At 34.8% G+C, this 21296-nt stretch overlaps 1 protein-coding gene across 1 annotated transcript; it reads right to left on the bottom strand.

Moving 5' to 3' along the window:
* Positions 1–4212: 4212 nt before the first annotated feature.
* LOC133337758 (pancreatic triacylglycerol lipase-like) lies at positions 4213–11182 on the bottom strand. The gene is made up of 5 exons (XM_061545964.1): positions 11063–11182; positions 7551–7816; positions 6166–6795; positions 5930–6101; positions 4213–4646 (listed from the first exon to the last, which is right to left on the bottom strand). The coding sequence occupies exons 1-5, from the start codon at positions 11178–11180 to the stop codon at positions 4213–4215; spliced, it is 1620 nt and encodes a 539-aa protein (XP_061401948.1). The 5' UTR covers positions 11181–11182.
* Positions 11183–21296: the final 10114 nt, after the last annotated feature.

The following is a 21296-nucleotide window of genomic DNA, read 5'->3' as shown; positions in this document are numbered from 1 at the left end:
CCTTGTGTTATGACCCTTGAAAAAATATGCTTTAAAAAATCCACTCCTTATATTGTGGCCCTTGAAAAAATATTCTTTAAAAAATCCACGCCTTATATTGTGGCCCTTGAAAATATATTCTTTAAAAAATCCACGCCTTATATTGTGGCCCTTGAAAAAATATTCTTTAAAAAATCCACGCCTTATATTGTGGCCCTTGAAAAAATATTCTTTAAAAAATCCACGCCTTATATTGTGGCCCTTGAAACAATATTCTTTAAAAAATCCACGCCTTATATTGTGGCCCTTGAAAAAATATTCTTTAAAAAATCCACGCCTTATATTGTGGCCCTTGAAAAAATATTCTTTAAAAAATCCACGCCTTATATTGTGGCCCTTGAAAAAATATTCTTTAAAAAATTCACGCCTTATATTGTGGCCCTTGAAAAAATATTCTTTAAAAAATCCACGCCTTATATTGTGGCCCTTGAAAAAATATTCTTTAAAAAATCCACGCCTTATATTGTGGCCCTTGAAAAAATATTCTTTAAAAAATCCACGCCTTATATTGTGGCCCTTGAAAAAATATTCTTTAAAAAATCCACGCCTTATATTGTGGCCCTTGAAAAAATATTCTTTAAAAAATCCACGCCTTATATTGTGGCCCTTGAAAAAATATTCTTTAAAAAATCCACGCCTTATATTGTGGCCCTTGAAAAAATATTCTTTAAAAAATCCACGCCTTATATTGTGGCCCTTGAAAAAATATTCTTTAAAAAATCCACGCCTTATATTGTGGCCCATGAAAAAATATTCTTTAAAAAATCCACGCCTTATATTGTGGCCCTTGAAAAAATATTCTTTAAAAAATCCACGCCTTGTAGTGTGACCCTTGAAAAAATATTCTTTAAAAAATCCAGGCCTTACAATTGTCCTTCAAAAAATATTCTTTCGAGTCCGAGGCCAAATATATGATATTAAATAATTTTTTTTTGTAATAAAATCTTTCAGTTATTTGTCTGAAAAATATTCTTAATATACCACATTCTTCATTTCAGGTTGTCTTTGAAAAAATAACGTTCGCAGGATAGATGGTCTTTTCAAGTTCGTTGAGACATCTGGCGATTATAATTGAAACTAACTATTTTATTGAAGTGATGGGATGTTGCCATGGATTGAACGAAATATCGGAGACACTAACCGTTTGGGTTCGTATATAGCTCTTGTACTAAACATTTAAACTAGTACTAATTAATTTCATGCACATATCCCTCGATTTACAGGATAAATATGTTTCAGATAAAATATGTGATGCCACTGAATTTGGGATAAAATGTTTTGAAAATATTTGTGCACAATAGGAGTTTAAAGGGTAAGTGGTGTAATGTTTTTTTTAAGTTTGATTCTATTGCCGACATATATTGTTTCTTATTATTAATTTACACAGATCAAATAATTTGTTGTGGTGGTTTTACTATTTTAAGGAGTTCTCTCCCATTCACGGATTTACAAAATTATATTTTTGTTTTTTATTTAATTTATGAATGTCCCTTTATGTAAATGCCCTTTCAAGTAAAAATCGCAACAACTTTTAAAGATATTGTGTCAGCATCAAGCGGCGGCAAGATGCCGTGTCAAACATTAAACGCGTTTTTCTCGAAACAGAATTTTAACGAATAGCCTAATATATATATATATATATATATATTAGGCTGGGGAAAAAGAAATGATTTGTTGCCATTTTAAAGGTAACTTCATGATGCCTCTCTCATAGAAGTCCTTCTCTCTATTTTCAAAAAACTCTAGTAGTCGATTTTCGCAATCCTTCCTCCCTAGATACGAATTTTTTATCATTAAAGAAATTTTGCAATGCAAGAAAAAAATGATAATCGCTTGGTGTCAAGTCCGGACTTTATGGCAGACGCATTAAAAGTTCCCAACCAAGCTCCCCAACGTTTCTGGCGAGTCACTGTAGATGTGTGTGTCCTAGCGTTGTCCTGGTGGAATACGATACCTTTCCTGTTGGCCAATTATGACCGTTTTTGGTAAATTGTCACCGTCAAATGGTCCAGTTTTTGACAGTAGAGATCCGAATTTAGCGTTTGACCATATGGAAGCAACTCATAATAAATAATCCCCTTCCAGTCCCACCAAATGCATAGCAGAACCTTCCTGACCGTTAGTCTTGATTTGGACACCGTTTGAGGTGTTTCACCGTTCTTTGACCACGATCGTTTTCGCACAGGGTTATCGTATGTGATACATTTCTCGTCTCCAGTTCCCATTCGATTAAGAAATGGGTCTATTCCATTCTGTTTGGCCAAAGCTTAGCAGATGGAAATTCTATCCTATTTTTCCTGTTTATAGGTGTGGCACCCAAACGTCGAGCTTCTTTTTTAATCCAGTTTTGTGTAAATGGTTAAAACTGTTTTATGGTCGATTTTTAGCTCCTGGGCGACGTTACGACTGCTAACATGACGATCAACTTCGATCATTTCTCCGATTTTATCGACATATTCATAATGGATTTACTTTTCCCCAACCTAATATATTATTGATGAGAATAAAATTCTATGTTGATTTAGCGATGTTCGTTTGTTGAAATCACAATAGAGCTCCCAATATTTAAGATAGAGCTTTGAAATTGTTTACATACATTTCTACTATTAGGAAGTTTGATATACAATCGGTCCTCTTTTTATAAAACAATAACACCAAATATTCGGTATTTTGAGGCTCTTGAGCACGCTTTACAAACTAATTGGCTGTAATTTGTGATTTTGGGTTATCATTGTAAATCTTTCTACTAAAACCTATCAATATTGATCATTTTTTAATCCTTTCAGTGTCAAAAAAAAAGTCGGAATAAAAAATCTAAAATTTTGTATTTAAAATCATATAAAGGGACATAGTTTAGAAAAAATTGCAATTGTCATTTTAATCCTCGGACAGTTTCGTCTATCTTTAAGCAAAATCAAAAACAGCAATAGTAACGGTACATAGGATAACGGAAAAATCGCAAAGAAAGAGAGTACTTTTAAATGTTGAATATATTCGACAAAAACACAGAAATGGTTAAGGGTAGCCCCCATATAAGGCTACGGATTCGGATCTCCTAGATAACGGCACAGACCAATTTTCGACACGTTTAAGATATTAGCTGCATTTTCCGGTTGCATTGTCTGCAATTTGGCATTTTGGGAAATTGGAAATTAAAACTCATAAGTTCGATTTTCTTTCCGATGTTCGAATGCCTCAAGCATTTTTATTGGAAACCAGCGACGAATTATTTTAAATCCAATATGACAATACACAAACACACATTTTTTTATTTTTCATAATTTTTTATATTTTGTGTTTTTTCTTGATAATATATTACAATTTTCATTTAATTTAAAAATAAAATTCATAAATATCATGTATGCTTAGAAATAAATTACAATTAAATGTTGATTGTGGTCTAACTAAATTACTGAAATTATTTACAAATGATGATAGTTCATAAATTAATGATGTGAAAAAATGCATTGATTAGGAGGATGGGATTGGTATAAATTTCTTTTTTGAAGTTTAAAAAAATATATGCCAATAAATACCGTTGTCCGGTGTGAGTTTGCCAATTATCAAAAAAAAACATTTCAATGTCAATAAATGATAACAAAAACACACCTATTGTTAGTTGTTTACAGTTATAACGAAACGAAGAAAAAAACTTGACTAAACCTAGACACAAACCTGAAGAGAATTTAGAACGAAAGGGGAAACTTTTTCGTTAAGAGATTATCTGCTTACAAAAATGGGATATTTTGGTCGATGTATTATCTAAGGGCATATTTTGGTCGATGTATTATCTAAGTTAGGGGAATTTTTAATGATTATAAGTGGTTTGTGTCTAGGCTTAGTTAAATTTGATACTCGTCAAGTTTAGCCAAATCATTTAGTTTGGTTCTAAGACTCTTTTAGACTGTGCGATTTGTTGATACAATTTTGACGAATTTAGGGAGAGCGAAAAAAACTTCCAGGAGCTCCTATGCAAATTTAATACTTTTTAGAAATTTTGGGTTTGAATAAATAATTTTTCAATACTAATATCTTCCAAAAATTTTGGGGAATGGTTTTCTAAGAATTTTGCATTCTCTCCCTAAATCCTAAGGGTTTCCTTAAAACTTACTTTCGCACAGTCCTCTTGGGACCACATTTTTTTTGTGGTCTTTGCTTTTTTTGGTAAATTGTCTAAATCATCTTGGCGGAATGCTCGCAATACTTTTGTTGCATTATATTTTCACTTCCCGTTATAACGGCAGATGACTCATTGATGGGACATAATTTCAGATGAATATGAGGCGATTCCAATGATTCTACAATAATATACGATATAAAGATACGTGGTGAGGTAAGCAGACGCCATGTCAATGGATTGAAAAGACTTGTCTGGTAGTCCCAATAAACGCTCGCATAGACGGGATCTTTAATTTCATTGCCCACCACTAAACTCGTATATTCAAAGCCGGGTTCAAAGAATTTCGGCTCTGAGGTGAATTTCATTTTTTCCGTGACCTTTTTATAGGATTTGCCATGCAGGCGTACTGAGAGAGTGCCAATTTCTCCACCATGGGTGGTACTTTGATCGTGTCCCGATATGCGTACGGAGACTTTGTAATGGTGACCTGGAATTGAGAGAGAGGAATGAAATGTTAGTTAGGGCGACTATTGTATTTTTGGGGAAATAATAACATATAAGAACTTCTCTGAACAGACCTCATGGCGTGGATTTTTATAAAATATTTTTTAAGGGTTAACCGATCTTTAAGAATGGACCTCTAAGCGTGGATTTTTAAAGAACATTTTTTAGAGGAACATTCGACCTCAAAGCGTGGTTTTAAATAATATTTGTAAGAGGAACATTCGATCTCTAAGCGTGAATTGTTAAAGAAAATTTTTCAGAGGAACATTCGACATCTAAGCGTGGATTTTTAAAGAACATTTTTCAGAGGAACATTCGACCTTTAAGCATGGATTTTTAATTAACATTTTTCAGAGGAACATTTGACCTCTAAGCGTGGATTTTTAAAGAACATTTTTCAGAGTAACATTCGACCTCTTAGCGTGGATTTTTAAAGAATATTTTTTAGAGCAACATCCGACCTCTAAACGGGGATTTTTAAAGAATATTTTTTAGAGGAACATCAGACCTCTAAGCGTGGATTTTTAAGAAAAATTTTCAGAGGAACATTCGACCTCTACGCGTGGATTTTTAAAGAATATTTTTTAAAGAAACATCCGACCTCTTTGCGTAGATTTTTAAAGAATATTTTTTAGAGAAACATCCGACCTCTTAGCGAGGATTTTTAAAGAATACTTTTTAGAGAAACATCCGACCTCTTAGCGTGGATTTTTAAAGAATACTTTTTAGAGAAACATCCGACCTCTCCTCGGCCTCCAAGCGAGGATTTATATAGAATATTTACCTTGGCATAGTAGGCCTCCAAGCGTAAATATTTTAAAGAATATTTTTCAAGGTTCGGTAGGCCTCCAAGCGTGGATTTTTTTAAGGAATATTTTTAAGGGCTTAGTAGGCCTCCAAGCGTGAATTTTTTAAGGAATATTTTCTCAAGGTTTTCTCAAGGCATGGATTTTTTAAGGAATATTTTTTCAAGGCTTAGTAGGCCTCCAAGCGCGGATTTTTTAAGGAAAATTTTTTTAAGGCTTAGTAGGCCTCCAAGAGTGGATTTTTTAAGGAATATTTTTTTAAGTCCTAGTAGGACTCCAAGCTTGAATTTTTTAAGGAATATCTTTTCAAGGCTTAGTAGGCCTCCAACCGTGGATTTTTTAAAGAAATTTTTTTTAAGGCTTAGTAGGCCTCCAACCGTGGATTTTTTAAGGAATATTTTTTCAAGGTTTGCCGTGCTATCCGTTAAATATTTTTCTTTATAATTCCTAAAATACTTACGACAGAAGGGAGCCTTGTCACCGGTCATCAAGTACAAAACGGGAGGATTTTTCCGGCTATCGATTTTCTTGGCCCTAACCAGCGAACGATAATCCTCATAGCTGTGATAGCCCATTCTCATACACCTATTTCCATTTTCATTGCATCGCGAACATTTGCCCTCCTTAAAGCTCTGAAAAAATAAACACTTCGTTATTAAATCTGTAAATTAAGTTTATAAATTTCCTCAAACTCACCTCATACGAATCACAGGTGATACCCATAAAAGGACATTTACTGCTAACGCTCTCCGTAAAATATTGATAACTTCTCAAATGGTTACAGCTCAAAAACATTTGCATATTTTCGAAGACAGAATTTTGACGATTTTTCATGTACTCCTGAAGTTTAACATCACACCCCGGCATTTCGACACCTCCATTGGGATAGAAATCAACATGACCCACTCTCTGATACAGACCCAAACCACCAACGATGTTAGCATCTGTGTGTATGACATCCACATAATGCGCATCAGAACGATCCAAGCGAACAATGGGATCTGTTTCAGCAAACAGCGGTGCTGCAGGGTCCATACCAGTAATACGTCCCAATTTCAACCCGAAATCGCGTTGTAAATGTGATCCAGCATAACCGGCCAAATGGGAACCCAACGAGTGGCCAATGAAGTGGACTTTATTTAAATTATCCATGCCCAACTCTTCGTAGAACATGTGTATCACGTGAGCGGTAATTGCGCCCACTAATCGAATATTGGCCACTGCTTGGACATATGGTGGACTTGAACCACCACCCCAATCGATGAGTACCACAGCAGCTTCTCCCTCCGGCTCGGCGTTCAGTATGGCCTTGCCCATTTCAATCATCTGTAAGGGAAAGAGGGGGAATTAAACATAGGAAATTATTAGGTGAAGGATCAAAGGAGCTAGAAGCGTTGTAATAATTTTTTTAAGGGCTAATAGGGACCTTTTTAATCGGATCTGAGGAGGAAATTATTCAAACAATTGAAATGTAGGCTATAATTCATTGAGACTATTTTTGAATAAAAATAATACCTTTTCAGGGACCTGAGATAAGCTTGGATTTTTAAAGAAAAATTTTTCAGAGACCTGGCATAAGCGTGGGTTTTTAAAGAATATTATTTGCAGAGACCTGGGATAAGCATGGATTTTTAAAGAAAAATTTTTTCAGAGACCCGGCATAAGCGTGGGGTTTTAAAGAATATTTTTTTCCGAGACCTGGGATAAGCATGGATTTTTAAAGAAAAATTTTTTCAGAGACCCGGCATAAGCGTGGGGTTTTAAAGAATATTTTTTTCCGAGACCTGGGATAAGCATGGATTTTTAAAGAATATTTTTGTTTCAGAAACCTGGGATAAGCGTGGATTTTTAACGACTATTTTTTGGGAACCTATGTTATATCTCCTATAAGCCTGACTTTTTAAAGAGTGTTTTTAAAGAGAGACATAAACGTGGATTTCTAAAGAATATTTTTCATGGATCCGAGGAGATATGAATGTGGATTTATTTATGAATAGTTTTTCTGGGACACGAGGTCTATGAGATTTTTGATTTTTTTTAAATACCAAGAGACCTCTATTTGTTTGTGGTCCAAAACTTACCCACTGAACATTGCCTCCCTCCAAATAGCCATGGGATATGAAAAACAATTTCCCCTCCGGATTAATGTTCATATGTCGCAGCGCTTCAGGATCATTTAAATCGACAAATTTCGGATCGTTAAATGCTCGTGTCGTATACAGCGTATAATGAGGTTCAATTTGTGACGGCTTTTGAGGATGTACATTAATTTGACGTGTTGTCGAGGTCCAGGGTCCATTAAGGGGGAAACAGCCATAGACACCATAACAACGTACTTCATTTAAATCTACAAAGACAAAATAACAACAAATTTCCATTAGAATCTAATTAAGAATGTCTGCGATTTTTTTGCTTATCTACAATGATTTGTGATTCTGAATTTAAAATGTATTTTTAAATATGTTGTTATATACAATATTAGTTTTTTATGGATTTTTTCCATATGTGTTTGTATATTTTTGCTTGATGTTTCCAAGTGTCGGAATCGCACGCTTGAACCCTTCACTTGTAGTTTATATTGTGAACTTAGTGATAAGCCCTGGCTATTTGTTTGATTATATATTTCCAATGTTGCTAAGATGCTTGTAAAAATGTTTGTAATAAGATTTAGCTTGATATCGATTGATCTACATTATATTATATTTTTTTACAGTAATGAACATATGGTCCATGTAAAAAAAGAAGGTCAGAAATGCTTTTAATTTGATAGATGTATAAAAATGTGGATTTCTTTAACGGACCAAGGGTATGTTTTAAGAGCTCATTGGAGCTATAAGTGTGTATTTTTATGAATCTTTCTTTTGGTCCATTTCATCCCCTAAATAATAACGGCCAGAACCCATACTACATGCAAAATTTCGTGACGATTGGTCCATAACTGTGGCCTGTATCGTGTTTAAAAATTATAATGGACAGGCGGACGGACAGACATGTCTAGATCGACTCAGCTATTAACGATCGGTATACTTAAAGGTGGGTCTAGGACCAATATTTTGCGGCGTTACAAACTCTTGGAGCTGCACAAAACTATAATACCCTGACAACATAGTAGTGTAGGGTAAACCAATAAGGAAAATAGTAAAGTCGGACTGCGCCGACTATATGATACCCTTCACCACTTTGGGTATATTCTACAGACGTCGCCTTTTCGAAGGAACATTGAGATGAAATTGAACGAACTTAAATCTAAATCTAACCCGATTTTCTCGAAACTTAACACTCGAGCTATGGTAGGGATAGATTTCTATCTCAAAGGCCCCATGAACATGCAGAAAGATTGCCGGTTGGCCAATCTTTGGATCTTTAGTGCACAATTTACATTAAATTGGACGAAAATATATGGGGGCTAAATCTAAATCTGAACAGATTTTCACAAAACTTAGCACGTATCATTCTGGACCTAATTCTGTACCCTTTGCCAAATTTTGTGCAATTCGAAAGGTATATGGGGACTTTGGTGACACATTTACCTTAAATCGGACTAAAATATATATGGGTGCTATATATAAATCTGACCCGATTTTCTCGAAATTTGGCACACGTCATGGGACCTATATCTAAATCTGACCGGATTTTCTGGAAACGTGACACACAGCCTCAATTCAGTACACTATGCAAAATTTCGCGCAAATCAAAAGATATATAGGGACTTTGGTGCACCATTTACCTTAAATCGGACGAAAATAAACATGGTACCTATATCTAAATCTGACCCGATTTTCTGGAAACTTGACAAACATCATTCTAGCCTCAATTCAGTACACTATTCAAAATTTCACGCAAATCGAAAGATATATAGGGACTTTGGTACCCCATTTGCATTAAGTCGGACGAAAATATATATGGGACCTATATCTAAATCTCAGCCGATTTTCTCGAAACTTAACACACATCATTCGGTACGCTATGCCAAATTTCGTGCAAATCGAAAGATATATAGTGCCATTTATCATAAATCAGACAAAACTATATATGGGAGCTATATCTAAATCATAAAATCTAAATCGATTTTCTCGAAACTTGACACACATCATTCTAGATATAATTCAGTATACTATGCAAATTTTGTACAAATCGAAGGATATATAGGGGTTTTGGTTCACTATTTACATAAAATCGGACAAAACTATATATGGAAGCTATCATTCTGTACCCATTTCAGAACTCTATGCCAAATTTCATCCAAATCGAAAGATATATAGGGACTTTGGCGACCCATTTACATAAGATCGGACGAAACTATATACGGGAGCTATATCTAAATCTGAACCGATTTTCTTTAATTTCAATAGGGGTTTTCCTTGGGCCAAACTAATGAGCTATGCCAAATACCATTCAAATCAGATCATAAATGCGACCTGTACTTTGTGTACAATTTAACATCTACAGACGGACGGACTGACGGACATGCATAAATCAACTCAGAAAGTAATTCTATGCATATTCTCAAAAGGAACCATATGTAAAAAGACATAATACCCTGAACCACAGTGTGGTGAAGGGCATAAAAACACATATTCGACACATATTTTAAGGCCGGATTTTCTCAAAAAAAAATATATAATTCAAATAAATGCTAATCGTATTTTTTATTATAAATAATTGAAAATGTTGCGCAGACTTGTCCTTTTGAATTTAGGTAAATCCCCCATATATTGGTATCCCAACAAACATTGGACACATTTTCCCACTAAATTGGCTATAATGCGATATTTTGAATTTTCATTGCGTAGCAAATATTCCATCAATTATTATTAATATTTGTATAATTTGAGGTATAAACCCCATATGATGATGTCCCCAACGTTCGGTCTTTTGAGAATCTTTTCGGGCAATACTCCTAAGTATGGCATTTATTGGAGTTAGAAAAACCCTTGCGTGAAACCTCCTATGTCTAATTTTTTTATAATTTTTGTTAGTCAAATTCAGTCAGAAGATACTTCTTAAGGACCGAAAATAATGGAGAAAATTCTGAGTATTTTTCTTGAAGTAATGAAAGATATTATTTTCGATCTTGCCGGTAGTTGCAACCACAATGCTTGGTGAAACCTATATTAATTAAAGTCCGTCGTTATTTATTATTCGACATTATTATTTTTTCTAATAATCTGATTATTTGAATCAGAATATATTAAGACCTCGGTTATGTCTCAAAAATATTAATATGTCATTGATGGCTCAACATTAGCTTTCCATGTCAATAATAAAAATACATATTAAAGCTATTGCAGCAAATTCCCCCCAAAAACATCAACAAACTTCTAGCAACACATAAACCTAACCAAAAACAATTAAAAAATAATGCCGGCTATTAAAAAATGACACGCTTACTGCAAATTAGTCACGATGTATTGCCCCAAAAAACAGTTTGCAGCAAGACAACGGAAAACTTCTAGAGTTTTGTTGCACAATTTTAGCGCATTGTCTTTTTGCCACTTTGGCGCTCTGCATAGTCAAAGGCGATTTTTCCAGATGCAATACTTTTGTGTTATGTTCACTACCCAACCATTTGCGGTAATTTAATTACACTTACCAGCTTTTGCTGCAGCCGGCATATCGATCAGCGTATCAATTGCTGCTCTATTTGTTTGATTCGCCAAATACAGCATGGTCTGAAGCATCAGACCACCGGTGGAATTTGCAACATACATTGCGGCGGTGAATTAACACAATGCAGCTTCTTTTGAGTTCTTCTCTTCTTCTTCTCCAAATTTTTTTGTTGAAAAAATTAAACACAATATTTTTACTATAATGTCTTATCAATTCCGTAGTACTACAGAACTGTCTTTAGTTTGTATTTCTTTGATTATTTCTTTTTTGCCTTTAATTATTTTTTCTTTCAATTTTCACTTATCAATCAAACAACAATTCACAATAATGATTATAAAGTCTTTGTTTTTGTAAAATATTTTTATATTTTTTAAGATTTAAAAAATCTTCTTTTTCCGTATTGGTTTCTGTTTTTCTTTCCATAAACCTTCTTGTTTGAAATGCACCGCTATACTGAGATTTATAAAACGTTCCCAAGGAATTTTATACCGATTCGCCAATGAATTGAGCTCTCCTCCAAGATCTCTCGCATGCTCTGTCCACCACTTATGGTCTCTGTTTTTTTAATCTCATCTTGACCACATGTATTTGTTATGATTTTTTTCCAATGCTCAAGCCCCCCAAACGGTTTATATTTTTTTGCTCATTTTTTATTTTGTTAGTATTTTTCGTTTTGTTTTCTTTCAAGAGAGAGTTTAAAGTACAATTACCTCCACTTGTTGCCTCTCTGAACTCTCATCTCCATTGGAATCTTATTCTTCTTCATCTGTATCATCATCGTCATTACTCAGTATTATCAGCTGTGTGTATTTTTTTTTTTTTTATTCCACTGGCTTTAGTCGGTTCAAAGCAAATTACCAATGCTTTTTGCTACTGTGACCACCGACGTTCGTCCGTTGATCTTGTAAAGAATTTGATCTGCTATGAAAGGTTTATTATGTTAGGGTTAGACATTAATTTGAAAATAGCATCTGTAAAGCACTGAGAAAAATATTGGATTATATTATTAGATCCTTTTTATTCACCCACACAACAATGTTTTGAGGTTATTAGAATTTTTATTTGGCCTCAGAAATGTTGATCCAGTCCATTTAAAGCATTTTAATTTCCAGCATATACACATTTCGTTGAAAAATATCACTTGTATTAAATATCGTAAAGTTTTGAATATTTCGTACGCTTCCAAAATCATATATCAGATCAACCAAAGTAATATTTGTGTGCATATATAATTGAAATAAAAATCCAAATTCTATACAGCAAATCCAATATTAATCTTAGAAATTGCAGCTCTATTCATTCACTCAACACCAAATTTAATAATTTTAATAGAACTATGAATTTCTCGTACTTGTTTAGTTCCATGTGCCAGAAATCCTGTGGTACATCTATTCAATGCTCCACCAGGGACGCTGAGTTCAAATTTCAGAGCTGTGGTTGAGCAAGGAAACGATCGGTAGTAGGTCCGTTTGTTTCGTTAATTTAGTTACTTTCGATTCAGTCGTTCATTTTCGCTCTTGTTCACCTAGTTACTTTTGGAATAATCGTTCATCTGTATGACCGAACAATGAATGATTGTATTAAAACTCTAAGCTCCATGTTTATCGATATTTAACAAGTAAAATAGAGAGAAAACCTGTAAAAACACCGTTATGTGTACGGCTTGGTCGAACATTTTATATGTGAAGTAACATCAGTATACCAAAAATTAAGCGGGACATTGATATTAATAACTTCTCGAAAGATATGCCATTTCGATGAGAAAATTCGATTAAAATCTTAATAATACTTAAAATGTGACGGAATCTTTATGTGGGGGCTATATAAAAACTTGGACCTAATTATATACAAAAACAGGTAAACAAATAAGAGTAGGTGTTGCCGACAGTTATATACACTCGGCCTATGGTTTGCGATCGTCTTCGGAATTACACACAGATTTAAATATTCATTTATTTGTATAAGGTATATGTCTTTATTAAATAGGTTTCGTTAATGTAGTTGTCGGTTATTTAATTAGCTTAAAATTAAGTAGTGGACCAATGGGTCCACTGGACGTGGTAAAAATAATAGTTTGTGCGAGGTTTAGTTCAAATCGGACATTCCATACGCCTGATATTGGATTTATAAATATTGAAAATTTGGGTACAATGGGCCAGAAGGAGTAGGCCTATGGGAACAATCTTCAGACTTGATGTGTTATGTTTATGTTTAGGATGTGTTAAGTTTAGTTCCAATCGGACATTCCATTCGCATAATATTCAGTTCATAAATATTGAAATTTGTGACCAATTGGTTCCATTTCCGGACTTGATCTAAGCTTGGTAAAGATACTAGGTTGTGCAAAGTTTGGTTCAAGTTGCACATTCCGTTCTCCTACTTTTTTTTTTTTGATTTGTAAATAACCATAGTGTTGACCATGTGGGAGGTATCAGAAGGTGTGGATCAGTAGGTCACATCTTAGGACTTGATCTAGGCTTGGTGATGATAATGGGTAGTACAAATTTTGGTTCAAATCGCAATTGTGACCATTTGTGGGGGAGGTACCAAAAGGAGTGGACCGATAATCCTCCTCTTCGAACTTGAATTAATTTTGGGAGAAATGTTATGATGTCCAAAGTGTATATACCCTCATTAGCGATAAGACTGAGGGATAATGAGTATTACCTTGCAATATCGTGGAAATCCAATTTACAATGAGAAAATTCGGCTAAAATCTTTAAAATACTGACAACGGGCGCTCTCCTTATATGGGTACTATCTGTAATAAGTATGTCAGCCTTCAAGAATCTTTAATATCAAATTACAGCCACATCAGTGCGATTAAAGCCTTTATAATATTGGAGCTATACTAAAATCTAAACCTAAAATGTAAAAATCAAATTAGAAAAAATCCGATTAAAAACTTGCCCAAAATATCGAATAATAGGGGGTATCATAATATGGGTACTACCTGTATACTTGGGTCGATATTGAACATTTTTTGAGGGAAATTTGGGGATGTGGCATTATATGGAGGTCGCTCTAAAATGTGGACCAATATTTTTTTATTTTTTTAGTGGGAACTAAATTTCTACCTAATAAGAAACTTCAAAACATACATAACTTCAAAATCCGTTGTATGGGGGGTTACCAACTACCAAAAGTGTATAGATGTATCATATTTATAATACGAATTATAATTGGGAAAAATATTTGTTAAAGATAAAGATGTTGTTTACCTTCCAACAGTCCGGAATTCCAAATACAGACATTTCCGTGGAGAAATTCGTCTAAAACTTTCAAAATATACCGGGACCTATATCGAAAATCTGCAAAGGTGTTTTTCATTTGGAGAAAAAAAAAATCTAGGATCTTTATATGGGGAGCAGAAGCCCTCATATGTAAGAACCTGGAGTGCCCGGAGTGTAAGGAAAGCAGTAAAGTCGGACGGGGCCGACTATATGATACCCTTCCCCACTTTGGGTATATCCAACTTTGGTGCACTATTTACCTAAAATCGGACGAAAATATATATGGGAGCTATATCTAAATCTGAACCGATTTTCACGAAATTTAACAACATCGTTCTAGGCTTAATTCAGTACGCTATGCCAAATTTATTGAAAATCGAAGGGTATATAGGGACTTTGGTGCACTATTTACCTCAAATCGGACGAAAATATATATGGGAGCTATATCAATATCTGAACCGATTTTTCCCAATTTCAATAGGGTTCGTCTTTGGGCCAAATAATTTAAGTATGCCAAATTTCATCCAAATCGGATCACAAATGCGACCGGTACTTTGTTAACAAAAAAAAAAAAACATGGACGGACGGACAGACGGACATGCATAAATCGACTTAAAAAGTGATTCTATGCATATTCTCAAAAGGAACAATGTGTCTATCTCGTTTCCTTTTGCCTGTTACAACCACAGTGTGGTGAAGGGTATAAAAACTTGACACACACAAGGTTATAGTAACTTCAGTACATTGTACAAAATTGTGTGCGGGTCGGCCAATCTTTGGTTCTTTAGTGCACAATTTACATTAAATCGGACGAAAATATATATTGGAGCTATATATAAATCTGAACCGTTTTTCACGAATCTTAGCACACATCATTCTGGACCCATTTCAGTGCCCTATGCCAAATTTCGTGCAAATCGAAAGATACATAGGGACTTTGGAGACCCATTTACTTTAAATAGGACGAAAATATATATGGTAGCTATATATAAATCTGACCCAATTTTCTCGAAACTTGGCACACGTCATTCTTGACCTAATTTAGTACTCTGTGCCAAATTTCGTGCAAATCGAAAGATATATAGGGATTTTGGAGACCCATTTACATTAAATCGGACGAAAATATATACGGGAGCTATATCTAAAGCTGGGCCGATTTTCGCGAAACTTAGCACACATCATTCTAGACTTAATTCAGTACGCTGTGCCAAATTTCGTGCAAATCGAAAGGTATATAGGCATTTTTGTGCACCATTTACATAGAATCGGACAAAACTATATATGGGAGCTATATCTAAATCTGAACTGATTTGGCACACATCATTCTGCACCTAATTCAGTACTATGTGCCAAAGTGACTTGTGCCAAATTTCATCCAAATCGGATCATAAATGCGACCTGTACTTTGTTTACAATTTAACATCTACAGACGGACATGCATAAATCGACTCAGAAAGAAAGTAAAAATTGGCTAAACATGTTGGAAATTTTTGAGGTAGTAGTTGTCAAGTTCCACGGCGTTATATGACGGTTATGCCAAAACATGGACGGATATATATATATATATATATATATATATCATTTTCATCAAACTGATTGACAAAATTAATATGTACTATACCTTTTGGTGGAAGGTATAAAAACCGCAGAGGATGTTAAAAGTCAGCTATAATTCGGAACAGTAATATCCAAAAGAATTGACATAATAATTAATTTCTTACGTCCTCTTTTTTAGAGGACAATCATCCATTTTAACAGGCTGTCATCTATAAAATGTATGTCCTCTATCTGCCATCTATTTCTATAATCTGCCATCGTTGTCATCTATAATTTTATAAATTTTGATTAATATTTATTTTCGTAAAAAAAAAACAAATTCATAAGTACATTTTATAAAATTTCAGTGAAATAATTACAAAAGGGCCCACCCCAACTGCCCACTTTATTGGTATTTTAAGGATTTTTAGACACATTTTTCCAACCGAATTACCTGTTATTTTATAGTATGAGTTTTAATTGGGTAACAAATTTCCCTAAAAAATATTAATGATCAAATTTTGTTAATTTCAGGGTTTGGCATTAATTTAATATTTTGTTCTACATGTTCTGCATGTCCGCAGATCCGAATGAGATGAAATTTCGCCAAAATCCAATTGACAGCGACAAAAATTTGTTCAGATTTTTTTTTTATAATTTCCAAATATATTTCTTCGCCCGATTTCACAATAGTAAACCAATGACTCAATGTGTCCAAATGAGACGTCATTTTTCGCAGTGTACACTATTTTGCCTAGAATATAAACGGGATAACAAATTCTCTATGTCTGCAAATTCCCGATTTACAGGACATGTTACATAGGTTGCAGAATGATATATGTATAGATTGTTTTAAGTCGGTTTGTATATTTGGAGGCTCACTATCATGTCCGATCGGCACGCTTGGTTAAAATCGGCCTCTGTACGAGTACTATACTTAGTATAAGAGAGAAACTTTGACAATTTCAAATTGGGAAACTACAATAATTATTTATATTACCACTTGGAAGCATGACAACATTTTTAACATTAATAATTTTTCTTCGAAACAATATTTAAAATGAAACATAATTTCCCATACACCGTAGGGGGTCCCCAAAAATCCCATTAAATTTGAATGTTGCTACCACAAGGGCCACGTGTGACCAATTAATTTAGGGCCAAAAGATTAAAATTTTTAAATATTTTTAAATTTTCTTCTCAAATCTACTTAATCTTATCAAAATTAAATAACTATGTCAGTAGTTAGTCCCAGCTTCCTCTTCTCATAATTCCCATAATTAAATACCACAAGAAACTATGTCTTTTAATAATTTTATTAAAACCCAAATATATTATGTCTCGCCGCTCAAAAAGATTATTATCAAACAGATTTGTTGTTGTTGTTGTTGTCGACTTTTGGACCAATTAAAATTGAAGAAGAACAACAACAAGGGAAAAAAATGACCGACCACAAAAATTATTATTGTTGTTATTGATATTGAGATTTATCATTGTTCGTTCGTAAATTTTTGGAAGCGCGCGCCTTTTGTCTCGGCTTGCGGATCAACGGCGATCGTCAACGTATTGTTGTTTTTGTAATATTGCAGCAAGCCATCGATTGTCGTTGATTCGGAAATTTGTCCAACAGCAAAGTCCAACAAAAAAATTCTCTACGTCTCACTGTGAGGCCGGCAAATGAAGACCGTAAATAAAGAAAGTATCACAGTGTCTGACCTCGAAGATTGATGTGTCTAGTAAAAAATGAATGAAGAGGGAACGACTGTGTGTGAAAGAGGGAATGAAAGAAAAATCGAATTAAATATGAAGCTTAAATGCAGATAGTCGCACAGTGTTTTGGGGGAAAAGCAATTGTTATGGTTATTCCCTATAATCTTGATCGAAATACAATTATATGTCCTATGTCGCTATATCTGTGTGCATTATGTTGAAATGACGATATATGTTTGCAATATCTAATATTGGACGTTGAAATTTTGCACGTACATAGCTATTACCTCTAGCACCTTTGACATTGAAGCCCCGGCCATTCCAAAGCACCAGGCCATTTTTTGATATTTATTAAGTTTGTAGAAGCATTTACAGATTCCTGTCAGACATATATACAGAAAATATTCAATATAGGTCCTTGTTTTGTCAAAACCCCGCCCGTTTCTAGGTGGCTTGATGATCCTGGGCGCATTTTTTCATCCGAAGTAACTGGAATTTGGCTTTCAGCAGAACATGTTCAGCATAGGTGTTTTAAAGTACCTGCCATTTTTCATTCCGCGTTTTTGGTGGGCAAAGAACATATATGAAAAAAAAAATCAATGTATCAATGGTCCATGTTTTGGCACAGCCACCATATAAAGGTTCCGAACTATAGACTCCACTTTTGACATATCTTCATTATATAGGCCCCGGGCCAGTATAAGTATTATGATGTTCCTAGTAGCATTTTCAAGCCAAAGTGGGTATAAAATGGGGGTTTGTGGTCTTGGTGGGTATAAAACGGGTTCTCGATTGCCGACGACTTCTTTGCCAAAAATTCAATAAATAGGAAACATCAGCCCGAACTTATGCGTGTATATGGGCCTTGACGTAATGCCAACCGAAGAGGTCGCAATTTCGAATATCGTGGTCTTGGCGAATAAAGGACTCCATAAAATGTTATAAGTCCATATTTAGACATAGCCAACTGAAAAGTCACGCTCCATGTCGACGGTCCTTGACTTTTGGAATTTTTATAATTTCTTCTATAAACCGAGCTTTAAAACAGATTTCCAAGTGCATCGGTCTTTTACGCAGCTCTTCCAATTTGAAAGACCATGTTCCGAGATGTTGTCTTCCACTAGGTCCTTCCATCGAATTCATGGCCTTTCCCTTCTGCGTGAACCATCAGCTGGTTCGCTTTTATATGCCTCTTGTATACTCATCCATTCTCACAACATGACCTAGCCAACGTAGTGGATACAGCTCGATACTTCTGACTATGTCGAGGTCGACCGCGATATTCACCTTCGACGCAGATCGGTCCATAAATCTTTAGGAGAATTTTTCTCTCAAACACTCCAGACCTGTCTCATCTGCCTTGTAGAGTGTGAGTTCGGTCTGGCGGAAGGCGGCCTTGTTCTTAAAATGCTTACTTAGACTTTTTCCGAATTTCAAAACTTATGTAATTAGCTTTAGGCGGTACCAAGATATGTAAAATCTTTGACTACCTCGAATCTGTAGTTGTCAAGTTCCACAGTTGTTCCGAATCTACTGGACGTCTTTAGCGTTGATACCATCAGATAGGTCTTCTCGCCATTTACTGTCAGACGCAATTTGGTAGACTTCTTCTCAATTTGTTCTAAGGTTTCTGTTTTGACCCATCCTATTTAAAGTGTCCCCATGTTCCTAAAAGAATTTTCCAGCCTGTCTGGCTATAATTTGGCATTCCGTGTTCTTGCTGGGCATGATAATCGCTTGGTGCCAAGTCCGGACTGTATGCCGGATGCATTAAAACTTGCCAACCATGCTTCCGAAGTTTCTGACGAGTCACTGTAGATGTGTGTGGCCTAGCGTTGGTGGAACACGACACCTCTGTTGTTGGCCAATTCTGGCCGTTTCTGGTCAATTGCTATCTTCAAACGTCCCAGTTGTTGACAGTACAGGTCAGAATTTAGCGTTTGGCCATATGGAAGCAACTCCCACCAAATTCACAGCAGAACCTTCCTGACCTTTAGTCCTGGCTCTTTGACTATGACGTTTACGCACAGAGATATTGTATGTGATCCATTTCTCATCCCCAGTAACTATCCGTTTAAGAGATGGGTATATTTCATTCCGTTTGGCCAAGGCTTCGCAGATAGAAATTAGATCCATCCTATTTTTTTTCTGTAAATTGGTGTGGCACCTAAACATTGAGCTTCTTTTTGAATCCAGATTTGTGTAAATGGTTTAAAACAGTTTTATGGTCGTGGGCGATGTTACGACTGCTAACATGCCGGCCAACTTCGATCATTTCTCCGATTTTATCGACATTTTCATAATAGATTTCTTTTTCCCCATGATTGTCCTAGGAGCATTTTCCAGACGAGATGGTTGCAATTTGTCGATTCAGGTTCTTGATGGTTAAAAACGTATTCAAAAAATGTTCATTGTATGTCCATGGTTTTACATAGCCCAAACATAAGGTCCCTTTCAAATTCAGGGGTTTTTATGGTTTTAGGCGTAATTTCCAAAGGAAGTGCATGGAATTCCAAGTACGCGGATGGTATGGAATTAAATGTCAAAAAGAAAAAATAGTATTGGTTCGTGGTTCAATATTTGTTCATATTTGACATAATCCCGATATAATGTCCTTCCTCTTCCTCCCCACCCTCTTATTTTAGGTGCGTTAATTGACCTGAACATAATTTCTAACCAAAAAGGCTGTAATTTGGCACAAAATATTCTGATGGTCCTGGGAGGACTTTTTCAGCCGAAGTGGTTTTAATTTGGCAGTCCGGGTTTATGGTTTGTAAACCACTTCATTTTTTTTTTTGCAGATCTTTCGAAGAATTTTCGAACAAATTGACAATTTTTGTGAACCATTCATCCCTACTTATTTTCACTTTTTATCTCCTCAGGCATAGTATAGCATAATTTATGATATATTCAACTTGAAAAAAAAAAACACTGCGCATACCTTCGGAACATGTTTTATGCTGGATCATATAAGTATAACTCCTGTAGAATTTGTTGTTCCTATTTCATTTCTACAATATTTTAATGTTTAATATACAAATGTATACCATGACCTGGTTTTAAAATTTCATACACTGTGACACTTCGAGATATTTTTTTCTACGTTTCGTGAAAACCAAAATTTTTCACATATTCGAGTTCGTATTTTGTAGCTGTGTGGCAGCAGCAATCCAGGATTATTGAGCTTTGTATTGTCTATTGACGTCAATCGTTTGGCCATAGGTGGTCAAGGAGTCAACTCGAACACTCTTATCACACACAAATGAACCGCTTGTTGTCAATCTTTGGGGGCCACAGCAAAAAAATGAAAAACAATAAAAAAAAACCCCAAATACACAACAAAAAACGCAATTGTAATGAGAGCACGTTGCACTGAAACATGTGCACGCACCCTTTTTTCCATTGAGGAGATTACATGAAAATAGGCTTGTAATCTGAATGAAACTAATACATGAGCTATTTATATAAGCAGCGCTAATAAATTAGTTTAGAAAACAAATCAAGTCATAACAGATCAAAGTTTAAAATTGAATAAATTTATTTATTGGCTTTTGGACTTGTTGTGTCTTATCGTTCAAATAAAATGGCATATAATTTGTTTTTTTTTTTTTTCTTTACACTATGCATTTAGGGTGTGTGTGAATGCGGATTTTGGAGCTAATGCACACATTAACATATTATATACCGATACTTTCTAAAAGCAGTTCTTAGAATATCAAGTTCTCAAAACCAAAAATT

This window comes from Musca vetustissima, unplaced genomic scaffold, assembly GCF_032173495.1.
Source record: "Musca vetustissima isolate MV318-11 ecotype Yass unplaced genomic scaffold, APGP_CSIRO_Mvet_v1 utg29372, whole genome shotgun sequence".
Taxonomy (NCBI): Eukaryota; Metazoa; Arthropoda; class Insecta; order Diptera; family Muscidae; genus Musca; species Musca vetustissima.
Note: the sequence above shows the minus strand (reverse complement) of the source record. Positions and strands in the feature narration are given on the sequence as shown.